At 40.1% G+C, this 16,950-nt stretch overlaps 1 protein-coding gene across 1 annotated transcript in view; it reads left to right on the forward strand.

Moving 5' to 3' along the window:
- CFAP44 (cilia and flagella associated protein 44) overlaps positions 1-16,950 on the forward strand; it is a gene marked incomplete in the record, with an annotated part of 39,396 nt that overhangs the window by 10,695 nt on the left and 11,751 nt on the right. The window contains 18 exon segments of the mRNA XM_072398428.1: positions 241-405; positions 500-655; positions 975-1,022; positions 1,959-2,058; positions 3,052-3,146; positions 3,248-3,457; positions 4,980-5,090; positions 5,783-5,935; positions 6,581-6,808; positions 6,901-7,046; positions 7,643-7,922; positions 9,345-9,400; positions 10,258-10,420; positions 11,310-11,440; positions 12,513-12,703; positions 13,950-14,166; positions 14,532-14,709; positions 15,269-15,763. Of these exon segments, the coding sequence (XP_072254529.1) occupies positions 241-405; positions 500-655; positions 975-1,022; positions 1,959-2,058; positions 3,052-3,146; positions 3,248-3,457; positions 4,980-5,090; positions 5,783-5,935; positions 6,581-6,808; positions 6,901-7,046; positions 7,643-7,922; positions 9,345-9,400; positions 10,258-10,420; positions 11,310-11,440; positions 12,513-12,703; positions 13,950-14,166; positions 14,532-14,709; positions 15,269-15,763 (3,123 nt within the window).

Below are 16,950 nucleotides of genomic sequence, written 5' to 3' on the forward strand. Positions count from 1 at the left end.
ACATTTAGTTTGAAATTTTAAATAAGGAAGCAGTTTTGTATGTGAATAGGCGATGAAGCATTAATAATAATATTTAAAGACAAAAGGTTATGAATTTCACATAAGATAACGAAGATAATGAAAGACAAGTAACAAGAGAAAGAATTTATTCCAAGCAGAAAAACAACACACTGTGATTTGAATGGATGTAGGGTATTGTAATGGGTGCAACCTCAACCCCACTAACCTTCAATCTTTAAGGTAATATCTGGATCAGAATGGGGAAACATGCTTCTATGGGAAGGAGGTCTCATCAAGGTTGAGATTTGCAGAAGAGGCCGCAGGCCATGCCATAGTGGCTCTATTAACCAGTTTGTTCTGGATGAAGGCGAGCTTATCACCATTGGAGCCGATGGATATGTTAGGGTGAGTACATAATATATTTTTTGGAATTTCACTGCATAAATTCTAACAGCATGGTTCTGACTTCTTCTCTTTTTTATCCATTTTCTTCTGTAAGGTCTGGGATTTTGAGACTGTGGACACTGCCGACACCATCGATGACACTGGGGTCCTGGAGATGGAGCCAATGAATGAGCTGCAGGTTGGGAAGAACGTCAATCTTCGCTTTATGGTGAAGACAAAAGAAAACGACTCGCCTGTGTGGTTTGCTCAGGTATACCAGAGTCATCAAGGTCTATGGGCTGGTATTTTTATAGTGGGATGTATACTGACATGTAGAGACAATCAGGAAAAAGAGCCATGTTGCAGGAATAAAATACGTATTCAGAATCTAAGCAGGATACACCCTATAGAAACTACCTAGTGCCAGGAGTAGATTTGATGGCTGGTTTTAATGTAAGATAAAAACGAAACTTTAATTTTATTAAAATATATTTATAGTACATGTTGCAATAATGTACATATATACATGTATATATTATATTTTGCACACTTTGATCTTCCTTTAATTAATTTTTTTTTTTAATTTGCAGGATCCCAGTGGTGGAATCTGGAAGCTGGACCTTTCCTTTTCAAATATAGTAATGTTTTTTTACACATTGTTTTTCTGACTCTTTAATAGCTTATGTGGAATGTTAAGGACAATGAGCACTATTTAGTTAAATTTGGACTATTTCTGATTACATTTTCCTTTCTCATAAGCCTGGTTGTGCTTTATAAAAGTAGCCTGTGCATTGAAATAGGTCATTTAGAAAATATTCTAAAAGCAGTAACAAAATTATGTTATATTTGGTATTTTTTTAACATTAACACCAGTTGTTTTCTGAAATGCATGGTGGATATATGTTTTTGATCACAATGAATGATATTAATACATAGTAATGTACAGGATGAGAAGAACCGCTATTGTTTGTCTGTGACACTGTTTTCTAAATTTTGAACTTTACTTTGTGTAAGCCATTGAAATTTTCTACTACAGCACCCCTGCTTGCAAGCTAAAAGGCTAAAAGCCTTTTGCTTTTATGATACTGTCCTGTTACTGTCTGTGCTGGCCTAGCTTGTCTGCCTCTCGACTTCACTGCCTAGATAGCCCTTTAGGTAGGTGTCAGGGTAGGAGCAAAGAGAAATACTACAGAGTGATAGCTGAGTCTGCTGGGGCTTCCAACATCACATCAAAGATGTTTTCACCCTGCAAGGGTCTCAGCTTTTGGATGTCTACATAAGGGTGGCTTATACAGATAATGCCTAAAATATGTTAAATGCACATAAAACTTTATAGGAAGATTGTTATTGAAATGAATAGTCTGGTGACAGGGTCTCTTTAGGAAAGATTGCACGGCCCCCACGCCACTTCACATTGGCTCCATTTTACAGAGATCTCCCCCACCTCTATATTGGCACAACTCTTCTCAGTATAAAGGAAGGACACAAAGTGATGATTTGTGACAGATGATATAATCTTCCTGTGTCATGTTGTTTGATTTTTTCACTGGCTCTTCTTCATATTCTTCCTGCAGACTCAGGACCCAGAACAGCTATTCTCTTTCCATTCTGGGAAGATCAATGCATTGGATGCCTCACCTTCCACGTACCTCATGGCGACTACATCTTTAGATCGTAAGTTCAGTCCGCACCTATACATACATGTCATCAATAAATCTGCCTTACATTCTTGTGCAATTAGTTTTGTTTCATGTTATATTTTTGCTTTTTATTTTAATAAGTTTGACAAAAATTTACAACTCCTTAAAGGTCTTAGTATCTGCAGCCTCTTAGGACTTGACAGACAGATATTGTATACAGATCTTTTGAAAGTTTGTACAGCTCTAATATGTTTCTCTTTGCTGAATATTTAAAGTTCAGCTTTAAGTAATTTAGCAAAAAATATTATACAGTTTATTGCCTTTAGCGATCTTATTTGCATGTTGTGTTGCATGAAATTCCACTCTAGGCCAGTGGGGAATATTCAGTTTATCGCTTTACCATGGAGGAACCATGAATATGTTAAATTCAGTGTCTGTGCAAACCCTTTCTCTAGAGTTTTAGACAGACCACCACCAATTTTTACCATTTCATATTAAAGAGCTAACAAGTAGTAAACCAACTATTCACACAGACATCCTGCCTGGAAAATCCAAATTTGTAGGTGTAAGTTAAAGCTGAATTCCTGGTGAACAGCTAAATGCTGAGATAAAATACATAAAAGGGGCTTTTCAAATTATTTATATTTCTGTTAATAAATACCTTTACTATGCAGCAAAGTACTGTTTGGCAGGGCAAGGGGGTTGTAGTTCCTCATCTGTGGTTTAATAACTCTTATCCTTCCCCCTGCATGTGACAGGACACTAAAGGGAGAAGCAGCAGTGTGCTCATACCTCTGCTTTCTTTTCATGACAGCATGCTCCTTGCACTGCAGTACAAGTGATTTCTCTTTCTGCGTCTTCCCTCTCCCTCAGTGTGAAATCCGCTGTATCAGGACTGCAATAAGCTGATACCAAGTCAGATTCAAATACTTTCTTTGCTTGCAAAATAAATACTGATCTGCATTTTTTTGTCTCTATTTTCCTCACCTACAATTCTGCTTCTGGTTGTGAATATGGACTTGTTTAGGATCAGTGAGGATTTATGACTTTGCTGGGAAGTTTCCTTTAGTGGAAATGAAGTTTAAACAAGGAGGAACATCGCTGATCTGGGCCCCCCGCATGGTATGTAGCCAGTCTTCATCTCACACAGACACGTGCCCTGATTGGTGGAGGTGGTGATTACCTGGCACTGTGTACTATATCCCATCTCTTGTTTTCCGCAGGTCAACCCTAAAGGAGGATTATTTGCAGCAGGATTTGAGGACGGTGTTGTGCGCATCTTGGAGGTTTATAACTCTTCTGGGATGAGACTGTTGGCTGGGCGTAGAGGAACACAGGATGCTGGAATAAGTCTAAAACAAGCCTTCAAACCACATAATGCACCTGTCACATGTCTAGCGTATGAGCGCAATGGGGAGATCCTCGCTACCGGGGTAAAGTTTATTTTTAGGTTCATCATCAGTTCATTTCCCTAAAAAATACAGATTATAGCACAGAAAAGTCCAGTATTTCAAATAGGTACTTGCTCTGTATTTCCTTTTAATAAGTGCTGAGATATGTAACCAATCCCTATTCCACAAAGAGTCAGTTCTGTAACAAAGCCCCCTTTCATCTTAGATGTCACAGTCCTATTGTGAAAGTCTCTAGTGGCACATTCTGCTGGCTCAGGTCCTCTGTACCTCTCTGCATTTCATGTTATGTAGCTGCTGTGGAAAGAATAAGTAGAGCAGATTTTCTCAACCTTCTAAACCTGGAGGATCCCTTGAAATAACTTTCAGGTCTTCAGAGAACCCTTACTTTAATTACTATATCCTCAGCCCACTGTACATTAGTGTGGTGGTCAGTAGAAAATTTGCCTCTCAAATTGCTGGCCATTGGGAAGAATGTCACCCTTACAGATAGCCAGATAGACCACTAGCAACCTATGAAGGAAACTTGGTTAAGAAGCACTGCTGTAAAGTGTCATTAGAGTCTGCTGGGGATGCTAGCATGCAGCCTAAAGTTGCCATTTCCAAATATAAGTTACCCAAATTTCAGGACTCCTCGGACACTATCTTAAGATTCTTTACATTATGTCTAATGATTTGCATCTTTAAAGGGGCTACAAATTCACTGGAAGTTTACTAGTGCTTTTGCCCTGAGTTTCCAGGTATCCAAAACCGCTGCCTATTATTTGCACTAAGAATCATGAGCTCCCCATTCATCTGTAACTATATGTGATACTACATGTGTACACAACATGGCCAACAGTTTGTGGACAACTGGCCATCACACCTACGTATTTAGCCACAAGTATGTGGATCCTCCTACCTCAATTATTGAGTTCAGGTGTCTCCTGTAAAGGATCCTGTTAATACTACAACATACAAAGACATTGCAGACAATCGTGCTTTTCCAACATTGTGGTCACAGTTTGATGAATGCCCTTTTCTGTTCCTCCATGACTGTTCCCTGTATACAAAGCCAGCTCCATAAAGACATGGGGTCACCTGTTTGGTGTGGAGGAACTCAAGTGCAGATGGCCTTGACCTACACCCTACTGAACAGCTTATTAAAGAAAATTAATTCTGATTTTGAGCCAGGTCATCCCATTCATCTTTCAACATGACCTCACAAATAGGTACAATGGATTCACTATATGTTATGGAAAATCTTCCCAGAAGAGTGGAGGATTTTATACAAAAAGGCAATGACTTATTATGCCCATGGTTGGCAGTCTACAAACCTTAAACCATAAAGTTTATCCTACATTATGAAGAATGCTATAACCCAGCAGGTAATGCAGCCCATTATTTCCCAGCTATAAGTAAGTAACCCCCTTCAAAACTTGCAGGGAAGGAGCTTTTGCTAAATAAATGCAATAGCCAGTCAAGTCCTAAAAAACTTGATAAAAAAAAAAATGTATATCTATTTTCCTTGTCTGAAACCGATATCTGTAATGTTTTCACTCAATAGAGCACAGACAAAACTGTTTTCTTCTTTGCCGTTGGAGACACTTATGAGCCTATTGGATTTATCCGCGTTCCAGGACCGATTAAGGAATTGCACTGGTCTCCTGCATTACATGTAAGTTGCCCGGGGTGCAAAGGGGCTGCATACATCTGTGGGTGGTGCCAAGTCACATATGTGCAGTCATGTCTGTGTGAAGTAAGGTTTTCATTTTGTTTTGGATGAAGTTGGGATCAGAGCATAAAAACACCCACCAGCCAGTGCCTAGGTTACGTGTTTAGGAGGCCAGCAGTAAACATAGAATGAAGTTTTATAGCTTTTTATTTTTGTGTGTCCCTTTTCTGTTCTCACTTTAGTTCTAGAAACATGACACCATCTCTTCTAGTGCTTTTTTAGGTTTCCATATAGCATTTCAAACTAAACAAACTACAACTGAAAAAAAAACACCTTGGTGCGTGTGTATACCAATTTATTTTTCAAGTGGGTGTGAATGAGGTTAAGCTAACATGTAAACATAAAATGCTCTCTTTAGTAAATTAAAAATGAATTCTGCTTGCTTTCAATTAATATATATATATATATATATATATATATTACATATGTACAGTTTCAGCACCTTGGAGAGCATATTAGCCTACAGGCTTTCTGACTGTATATGTGATGATGTGAAAAACAGTATGAACAAAGAATGTTCTACTAAAGTCTGCATGCATAAATATTATTGGTCCTGATGCTTTACATCCCTTAGAATTTCCTGCATGAACTTTGTATATGTCTGCAGCAATTAAGCCTTTTTTTGTTTTTGGCAGGAAGAAAACTCATTGCTGGTTCTGTGTGAGAATGGATTCGCTGTAGAGATTCCAGTCCCATCGGCTCAAAAAAATGATCTGGTTTCTACTTACGAGATCTCTAATCTTCCTTTACGTTACTTCCGATTTAGCAGCATCAAGTCAAAGATTGAGGTATGAGCGCCAATTTGAATTCAAGGCTAAGGTGATGTCGGAAGGTTAGCCAATGTGACAAAGAATTCTTCCATGCTATATGTGCACAGTGTGCAGGTTTATATGTAAAATTCAGGCTATTAGCTACTGACAGAAATACACACAATATGGCCTAAATAAAGTATGTGGACACCAACACATCTGTCTGTATGGACAAAGGTAATAAATTCAGGTGTTAGCAGTAAGGTGTCCTGCTCAGAATGCAGCATGCAAACCGATTTGGTAGGTGTGGTCTTCCAACCTTGTGAAAATAGTTTAGGGAAGTCTCTCTTCTGTTCCAGCACAATTATACCCCTGTGAACAAAGACAGCTTATAAAGACATGGTGCGATCAGTTTGATGTAAAGGAACTCGAGTCTCCTGCCCTAAGCCCTGACCTCAACCCTACTGAACACCTTTGGGATGAAGTGGATGCCTAATAGTGATCCAGGGCTTCTCATCCAACATCAGTGCCTGCCCTCCAATGTCATGGCAGCATTAGTTATACTTTTCCAAGATTTTTCCCTTAATTTCACCTGGTGATCTAACCCATGTCCTGTTTGTTTCTGTCTTTTGAAGCTCACTATTTGTACTCAGCATTCATTTTTTGTTCCTATGTGATTTCCAGAGAGAAGAACAGCTGGCCATCATACGGAAGAAGAAAGACCAGAAACTGAAGGAGCACCAGACCTGGGTTCAGCAACAGAAAGAACAAGGAATGGAACTGACTGAGGAAGAGTTGCAGGAGCCATATGACGATGAAGAGGAGAAGCTTCCAGAACTTTATGTCCCTAAAGATCCCAGCCCCATACTTTGTGGCTTCTATGCTTCTCCTGGAAAATTCTGGCTCTCCATGGTACATGGAGCTCAATACCAGCTTATTGTTCTGTGACCCAGATGTATTCTAACAGACAGAAATCATCAATATTTTTTCCCTTCTTTCTGCAGGATGGCTATGACTCTGGCTTTCTCTATCTTTGTGAGTTCTCCAAAAGTGAAGACCAAACTGACCCTTTAACAAGGACGGATGAACCAATAAGTGCCCTGCCTATCGAAAACACCAGCACCAACCCCATCAACAGGATTCATTTCAGGTGCTCAGTGAATGTGGGGAACTAACTTAGTGTGCGTCCTCTTAAAAGATCTCTGTCATGGGAAAAAAACCCGTAACTGCAGCAAGTATGAAGTATGGGTACCTAGATATGTACATGCATGTAGGAACCTTAAAAAGCTTTCTGTCACAACAAAATGCTGGGTGTTCTGACTGTTGGGTAGTAAGCCATGCCCTTCACACATTTATATGGCTCATTACTATGATGGCAGCCCCCCTAGGAATCTGCAGGAGGCAAAACAGACAGGAAGGGTTGACTTCCTTTCCAGCAACATATTGTTGAATCTTGCTGCAGGCTTCACACTACTTTGAGGGAAGTCTCTTGTCTGCAAATGTGTGCTTTATGTGCTTACCCATGGGATGTAAAGCAATACATTTCCCTAAGAATCCCCTTCCCTTTACTCAGCAGCCCATTTTAACCATTAAAACGGCCCCCACACACACATACTCAAACACTGCTCTAAAAAATACGTGTGTCAAATTGATAAATAACATGCGCATGGTAAAAATAATGGGGTTGGTTTACATTGTATGATGTGTGGTGTCTTCCAACCTTGGCTCTGTCTTATTTCTACATAGTTCAAACAAGAAGCTGCTGTTCTGTGGGATGAAGGATGGGGCAGTTCGTGTTTATCCTCTCCAACCCAATGATACCTTACTCACTTCCATGCGCAGTTATTGGTCCCTTGGATTTCATGACACTCAATATGGCAGCATTCAAGCCATGAGCACCAGCTAAGACAACCAGTACCTGGTAACGTGTGGAGCTGACGGCAACATCTTCACCTTCAGCATCCTTTCCATGGAGGATATCGAACGTGACCTGAAAGTCAAGAAAGCAAAAATCCCATCTCCGAGGGTATGTCTAACTGAACTCCATCTTTTCCACAACATTCCCGCCACATCCTTTCATTAATATCAGGGTATCAGTGACCCTAGATTGGAATTTAGAAGGATAACTGTTTCTGACCTCTTTTGGAATAATTCTAATACTCACCATCCCATACCAAGTTAGCATATTCCCAGATAATTGTCCCTATATTTTCTAGAATATCCCACAAATCTAACCCTGGCCTAGGTACCACATTCTTTGTAAAAGGTCTCCTAACATTAGTAGTCAAAAAGGAAATACCAACATACAATTGTGGTCAGTGGCAAAATGCCCCATTACATTGGTGGTCAATGTTATTATGCCCTCTTACGTTTGTGGTTAGTGGAGAAATACATCTTACACGGTAGTCATTGTAGATGGGAGATCAATCTGTTATTACTCTAGGAACTCGTAGCAACCTCTGCAGTAGCCCTGGTTGTAAAAGCCTGAAATAGGCTAAGGAATGGGGAGATATGGCGGGAAATCAAAAAGGACGGCTGTGCTTGGTTCAACATCTAGTGTATAGGTGTCTTGTGTGTTCTCAGACACAATATGGCTGGGTGACTCCAGGACAAGTAGACATGACCACACATGGGGGATAAATTAGGATTGGAGAATATACCTCTTGTATCCCATACACCTAAAAAAGTATGCCCAATTGCTTTGTATTTTTGTATTGTCGACTGACCTAACCTGGTTGAGATGTGGATGTATGTATGTATGTATGTATGTCTAAATTCAGTTTTTGGCAAAAGCAATGCTCATATTTGTTTTGAGCAAAAATAAAGCAAAATTAAATTATCTTCATGGGTGTTGCAACTACCTTGGCAGCAAGTAGCTCCCCCAATGTCCAGCTAACACTCTGAACTGAAGATAGACTCCTAGCACATTGCACAGGTACTTTAAGTACACAAAACTCAGTATCACAACCTTAAAGGGATACACACAGTTTACATTTCCAAAACAAATGTTACAAATGAAACATAACTCATTACAGAATAGCTTACAGTCTACTTAATATACATATCAAAAAATAGTTATATTTAAAGAAACAAAAATACTTTGTTTAACTGCAGCTCTGGCTCACCTAGGTTATTCAGCTGCATGCATCTCACACTCTGTAATCCAGGCAAGGTGATAATGCTGGATGTTAGTGTGAACAATGCCTTAGTCTGCCTGCAGAAGTAATAGTGGACAGAGAGATAGGTTTGCTGGCCAGCAAGAAAATGAAAGCATACCAGAAAGACATACAGATGCACACACAGACAAACTAATGACATATTCACCCCTAACAGTTCCCATTAACCTATTGTTCTATATACTACTTGTCTGCTTCATTATATAATCATGCAACCGTCATTAAAAATGATTGTCTATGAATCTTGTTACTCCATCTGTTTTGTCTTCTAGACTAATAAGGAGGTAGAAAAACATGCAGAGGATATTGAGGATCCCAATGCTTATAGGTAAGTTTAACATGATAATGATTTGGGACATAATGGGGTACATTTTTTGTCTTTACTAAAACTGCTGTATTCATGTCTACACATGCTTGGCCACTGTTCCTTTTAAGTTTTAGTTTTAAACGTATGAATTGTTAGAACCTCTGTTAGGGTTTTAGTACCTTCTATACTTGTATTTTAGATCTACCATGAAATGTGAAAAGGAAAAATCCCAACATAGGTACATATGCTTTAACAATGGTCTATTCCACTTTGTTAAGTGTTTTTTTAGAGTTGGGCTTTAATTTTAAACAGGAAGCACAAGGGCTACCTTACAGCCTGGGATGCTTGCCTATAATAATACAAAATAGTATTTATATGGCACCAACACACCCACGTATTACGCAGCGCTGTACATTAAATAGGGGTTGCAAATGACAGACAGATACAAACAGTGACACAGCTTACAATCTAAGAGACTAGTCTCCCCTCCTATTGTGCGATAATTCCACAACTTCCTAGATTGTAAGCTCTTTGGGGCAGGGTCCTTTGCTCCTCCTGTGTCACTGTCTGTATCTGTCTCTTCTTTGCAACCCCTATTTAATTGTACAGCGCTGAGTTATTTATTGGGGCTATACAAATCCCATTTAATATTATTAATAATAATAATAATAATAATAATAATAATAATAATGATGATAATAATAAGAGGCTAGGTATGGTCATTTAGTCCACCAGTGACAGAACTACTGGATCTTTGGGCTGCTACCAGGCTTGAAAATGAGTCCTAAGGTTTCTCAGAGGCCTCCAAGGCTGCTAGATCATCGGGACATAATTCGGATTATAACACAGGTCTTACAACCCCTCTTCTTCCTCTCCAGCATAGAGAATGCCACCCAGAAGCGCCAGCACGATCTCCTTATGAAAGAAGCTGAGGAGAAGAAGGCCAGGAAGCGTAAGGAGCTGGCCCAGATGAAAAAAGAGTTTCAGGAACTTCTGAGACTGAATGCTAATTTGCCAACTCACATGCAGCTAGGAAGAGTGGTATGTATCCTTGAGCCACTGGTATCCCACACTATACTGCTGAACTACACAATATAGTGTTAGTAATTAGCTTCCAATGTTCTCACTGGGGAAAGGGAGGCTTTTCAGGTTTCAGTTCAAATTTCAGGGCACTTTGCCCACTTTTATTTGCAAAAACCGATAATACAAAGCAATAATTATGGCTTTCTCTTGCAGGGGTTCAAAGTCATCACAGCATGACAGAAAAAGCACACAATTTGGTCTCTCTTTCTGACACTCTCCAGAGAAAGGGGTCCCACTGGTCCCCTAAACTTTGGGAGACCTCCAAGGCTCCCCCAGCATACAGGCTGCATACAGTCTGTCCACCTGCCTCAGGCTGCAACTTCCCACTTTTATTATCAGTTAGGTGCTCCAGAGTCATTCTCAATTTCTGGCCTGGAAAAGGGAGAAGTGCCTGGCCCACCCATTCCATCTGGGATGCTCCAGGCCTGCAGTTCTGCAGCCATACAGTTACTAATGGAGTTATCCAGGCCCTTCTAGGTAGATGATGTCAAACTCCCTCTAAATTTGGCAACACATGTTTATGTGTATTAAAATAGATTTTTTTTCTATTATTCAACCCTAATAGCTTTCAGATCTGTTTAGTTGTAACCTTATCATATTCAAAGCAACCTTAAAGCCTGAATCCTAGGGCACTCTGGAAGCTACTTATGCAAGATACATGAATGCACCTTGATATGTCTGCTTCATTACTGCTTTCAAAATGCTCACATGAATTTTAATAATAAGACAGATCTCACAAGTCTCAACCAACTCAACCATGTCTTGATGCCTTACTGAGATGGTAATAATGTTGCAGTTTCTTAGTAAGTGTCCTTATGGGTTTGTTTTGATTTTTTCCATGCTGCAGGAGTTTGAGATGGATCCCAGAATCCGTGAAGAAATGGAGCGGCAGAAATCAGAGAGTGTGCGAACTGTGCTAAAGGAGCTGGCATGGGAGCAAGAGAAGCACAACATTGGATTAAAGAAATTGCAAGCCCAGTGAGTAACATGTCAGAAGTTATAAAAACCTTAACTTTAAGGTGAAGCTCTCACCAACCTGGACAATTTGGCCTTCACAAATGAAGAAAAATGGATACACAGGTTTAGAAATTGTACCTTCTTGATAGTTTATATTTTAACAACTATATGTTATATCCAGATTTGTGAATAATTATTTTACACACGTCTCACCAACTAAATGACTGCCAAGATAAGATTAGTAGCTGTATAACAGACTACAAGAGAGTAAAGCTTATTACACATACTAGATAATTGTTGGCTGAAACAAGAGATTGTGATCATCTCGGGAGAAAGTGTGTACAGTGTCCTGCTCCTGACGTCCTTTAGCGTTTTGTCATGGCAGATCATTAAATGACTGACTGGGATGATTGCTGCCATTTTCAATGTGGAAGACACAGAAGGGTTCTTTACCCTTCCCTCTCCATGACACAGCTCCGTGTGTACAAAACTGTGAAATCGATCATGTAGATCATTTCCAGGGACAGAATTTTGAAGTCTGTACATAGCTTTAGGGGTTAACATACACTGGATCTACCAAAGCAGAAATGTTCAAGAGGCTTTTGGACATATTATAAGACCTGGGACTGATTGGAGGAAGGATCTAGGAGGAGAATGCTTTATAGTGTAAACTTTAACTAAAAAATAGAGAGGTAGACAAAAGGTAGTAAAAGGATCCATCTTTATTGGTGGTTCATTGTGTTGAAGGTAGAAACGTGAGGACTTTTTCCTCATAAGTCAAGGCCTATTCCAAGAAATGTGTAGTACCTTCTACCCATATTAGGCCTTTTTGGAGAGGGGCAACTAGGGTCACTATATCAGAATAGGGCACCATTAGTGTGTTTTGGTGATGGTGAAGCAAATAACAAATAATGGGATGGGCAGATAAACAGAGATTCCAGCCTGTTCAGCTTACTTGCTGAATAATAGACAGAAAAGAGTTTTGAGGATAGGTAAGTATAACACTGATTGGGTGAAGGGCTAGTAGTACCGAAGGTACAGTTACACTTTGAGCTTGTGTGTTTCTTCCACTGATCACCATTTTTTATGCCAGGTTCCGGGATAATGTTGAGTTTGATACCGTGACAGTGCGTGCTATCAGCACTGAGCACCAGGTCGCCACATACAGACTCCTGTCACTCTCAGAGAAACACTACAAGGCTAAGAGAATGATCGGTAAACGAAGGCCCACTCATTATGACATCTTTCAGAAAGAGGATGTTCCTAAGGAGAATCAGGATTCAGGTGAGGGAGGGCATCGTGAAATGTTCCCCATCTTACATATATTAGCTGTGGTATTGCATTTGTTTGTATTGGTCAATTGCTGTGCAGACTAGACAGTCTTAAGGTGAGATAACATTCATGTAATGCAGAGATCACTTGCATCCTGCTGATATGAGACCTTTGTCTTCATCTTGTGCAGTGGAGCCGTAGGCAATAGTTTCTAAAAAATTTGAAAAACAAAATGCATAAAGGGGAAACTAAATTATTACAGAAGAAGTTTAAGTCTCCTTGTATTTTGTATTCACTTGTTCTTCCTTGGTTGTTCCCCTCCCCACCTATTCAACACACTAATACCATTTTTCTTATTTATATCCAGTGATTAAATCTCTGGATTTTTGTGCTTCTCATGCAATGCAGCCAAGGTTTGTTGTACACAGCTTTTTGAAAACATTACACCACTTTGTGTCAGTACTTATCTTATGGACCTTGAACCTTAATGCAGGAAGTTGGCTGGATCTCAAAGAAGAATTTTTCAAATGCCAAAATCCCTTGATGGGTTAGCATCAGTCTATATGAGTAGGTGTTCCTAGGCAGGATGCATTTTCTTGCAAACCTCTGATAGTAATTGCCAAAAAATGTATACAAAATAAATGAAAGGGATGGGTTAGGGACAGTCAGGCTGGGAAGGAAGTGACTAGATACTAGATGGTGGTGGACATCTTTTTGCTAGAAAATAACAGATGGTTCGATCAGACCTTCTGGAACTACTAATGGCTATTGTGAAAAACTTGCTATCAGCAGTAAAGTCAGCATAAGTGATATCAGTAAAAGAGGGGGTTTGTACATTTGTGCAGAACTGAAGAGAAGGCTAAAATGTGCCTTTAGTAAACCTGTTTGGGCCTGAAAAGTGCTTAAAGGATAACTGAACTCTTAGTACATTGATCCTTTGAACAATATACCTCCATCATCCACTTGAGTGGAATTAAAACCTGTGGCACTTACCTATCCGTCCTTTCTTGCTGGGGGCTGCCATCATTCTTTCTTCTTCTGCCCGGTAATGATCTTCGATCTTAAATGGCCATGATGTGGTGCTATTTATCCATCCTTGGCCCCGCAATAGAAGCCGTGAATTCTTTGACATCGTTTTCTCTTACCTCCGAATCCTAATACTATATTCCCCTTGCCCTTTTTACTTCATTCCCTTTCCATATGATTTTGAAACAATATCTAATGCTGCTTATTTTGTGTTATATGCTATGTGATGCAGGTGCAGTAGTAGAGTCGGATCTAGGAGCCAGAAATGTTACAACAGCAGGTACAGTACCAGAGCCTGATTTTGGGACCCGAAATCGAGACCAGCAACAGAATTTGCAGTGGGCATGGAAAAGGTCTGACGGGCAAGTGGAAAGAATCCGCAAAATCATAGATAAGGCTGAAAAGGCAAAATCGAAGATTTCCCAACGGAGGAAGGAATGGGATCAATTGTGAGTTATGATAGCAGTTATATATTTTTGGCAACAAATGGTTTGCAAATGCCAGGACACTGCAGGCACTGCAGACTCATTCAAACATCTCTACTTTACCACCAGGCTATTGCAGTCACTGCACAGTACTTTACACCTTAGGACAATGTGGCCACTGCAGTGCCCATTGTTACGCAAAACAAATCCTAAAATCCTTGGTATTTGTTATAAGAATTTATTTTTTTACTACAAAGTAAAATGTTATTTTCAACACTTTGGTCTGTTCATTTTTCCATTGTCTTGCATTCAGGTTTATTATACTGATACATCTTCAATCCCAAAGTTTTGCAGTGACATTAAAAAGACAACCTTATATTTCTCTCCAGATACAAGACTAAACCCAGTGAGGACTATGAGGATCCTCAGGATGTTCTGGCAATAAAAAATGCCAAAGAAAACATGGGGGACTTTAAACTGAAGACAGCTGAGGACTATACTGTCCCTGAACATCTGCGTATCAATGCAGAGCAAAAGAGGAGTGAGCTGACAATGCTGGAGAGTATTGTAAGTACACTGTTTGAGTCCAGGGTCTATATGTCGCCCTTTGGTACCTGAAATGGTCCATAGCAGTAAGTAGTGGGGGCATTTATTTCTAAACCGGTCCTAATGGTGAAGGTCTTTAGCAGTGTGTTGTAGTATGTCCATTCTTGGTCTTTATGGACTTTGTCGCCATCGGTGCCATATAACTTGCAATACACCTGAATTTGACATGGCAAGTAGTAAAAGGAAATGTGTAAACTGTGGAAGGGGTTTGTATGGAACTTATCTAGCTAAACAAAATGCCAATAGGTTTGCTCCTGAGGCTTCTAGAGATTCTCTTATTCCTGGAATGAGGGCAGTGAATCATCATATACAAGGGGACACTGTAAAGACATATTTTTGTAGCTAACTGGATACAGCTTATAAGCAAACCATTCGCTGTGCCCTGAACAGTGAAAACTCAGGATTGCCTTAATGCTAAATACATTCTACAGTGTGGCCTCTTTTGCTTTTTTTCCTTTATCCACCATACCATATGGAAGCCTTATAAGTGATTCATACATTTTTTTGTGCTTTTGTACAGATCTACGAACAGAAGTCAGCTATGAACCGCTCCATCTTAGAGCTTCGTGATTTAAAGATGGAAACAATAAAAAATATTAAAAGTTTAGTGGAGGAGCTAAAAGTCATCCAGTCTGTGCTCGACCCTTCCAAACATCTCCCTATTCCTAAAGTCCCATCAATGCATTCCGATGAGACTCCGGAGAGAAAGTTCCAATATGACAGCGAGACCCTCCAAAATTTTAAGCAGGAACAAGCCAATCAGGTCCAGGCCCCACGGATGGGAGAAGATGGTGGATTTGGAGCCTTTGAGGGGTTTGGAGGGAAGCAGCAAGTTGGGGTTAAACATTCCCAAGTGTCTTCAAGGCCATCCACTACGAGTACCATCAGGTCTTATCGTGCAGTGTCTGCCAGAATGCACCCTATGGAGGACATGGAACTGTCAGAGTTAGAGAAGGAAATGATTCGGATCGAGGAAATTAAAAATCTCTATAGACAGGAAAACATCATCAAACAGGTATCTCTTACTATCCTAATAAACAGGAAAAACAGTCTGTGCCACCGTTCCAAACAAGCTGTAATGGTGGGAGCCTTCCCACTGGTCAGCAATGTAAGAGGCATTCTTGCTCCTGACCCCCAGTCTAATGTACTGTGAGTTGTGGATATAGTAATTATAGCAAAAGGGTTAAAGTCTCCAGATACTCTGCTCTAATCCATCCTGCACTTATTTCCTTTTTGACCGTATCTGTTAAAGCGGACCTAAACTCAAAGTTTTTAGATTACATAAAAGGGTCGACAACCCTTTTATATAAAGTAAAAATATTCTATTATTATTATTATTATTATTATTATATATTATTATTATTTTAAAGCAACTTTAAAAAAAAAAGAAGAAGGTGAAGTACCTCCCCTTTATGTCTTGACCGCCACGGCAGAGCCTCCCAGGACACCTTCGTCATGCATCCTGGGAAGTTCCTGGCTGCTCCTTCTGCACATGCTGGAGATCAGGCAGAAAGGGCCATTTTCCTACACTGAGGCGAAAGAGATGCCGATCCCACGTTTGCGCAGTGAGACTCCCCTTTTACAGCAGGCTACCTCACACAATCTTACACCTGCTGAGTATGGGATACGGGGCTTTAGCCAGAAGAAAATGGCAGTGCCTGGTGCTTTATCCGCTCCAGGACGAAGAAGAATACCAGGACGGCGTGGGACCCAATCGAGGGAAGGTCCACTGCGATCAGGGATCTGGGGGATTAAATTTGATTATTTTATTTTTAGGTTTAGTTGCGCTTAAGGAAGCTCACCTAAGATCATCTCCCGACTCCCCTTGTTGGCCTGGTTCCAGGTTCGACAAAACCACTAATCTAACTGCTTATGTGCCCATACAGTAACCCTATTGTTACTGCTGCAGACCGTTCTTGTGGATCCTGAATGGATTTCATCTTTGGACAACCAATATTAAGTGTCCATGTTACTTAGCAGTTAGGGGAGATAGGGGAGCCGGAAATCAGCTATAAGTGTCCAGTTTTTGTTGTTGTCTGTGTCCCCATTGGGGAGATTTACCCACTTTATTTGTCCTGGTGACCACTATCAGTAGGACTAAAATTGATGGAAAAAGACAACATTTTATGTTGTCACCTGAAACAAAGGAGGGAGGGGCACCAGTTTAAAGGGGGATTTTTCTCACTTTGAAGAATCTCCTCT

This window comes from Pyxicephalus adspersus, chromosome 1, assembly GCF_032062135.1.
Source record: "Pyxicephalus adspersus chromosome 1, UCB_Pads_2.0, whole genome shotgun sequence".
In the NCBI taxonomy this organism is placed as follows: Eukaryota; Metazoa; Chordata; class Amphibia; order Anura; family Pyxicephalidae; genus Pyxicephalus; species Pyxicephalus adspersus.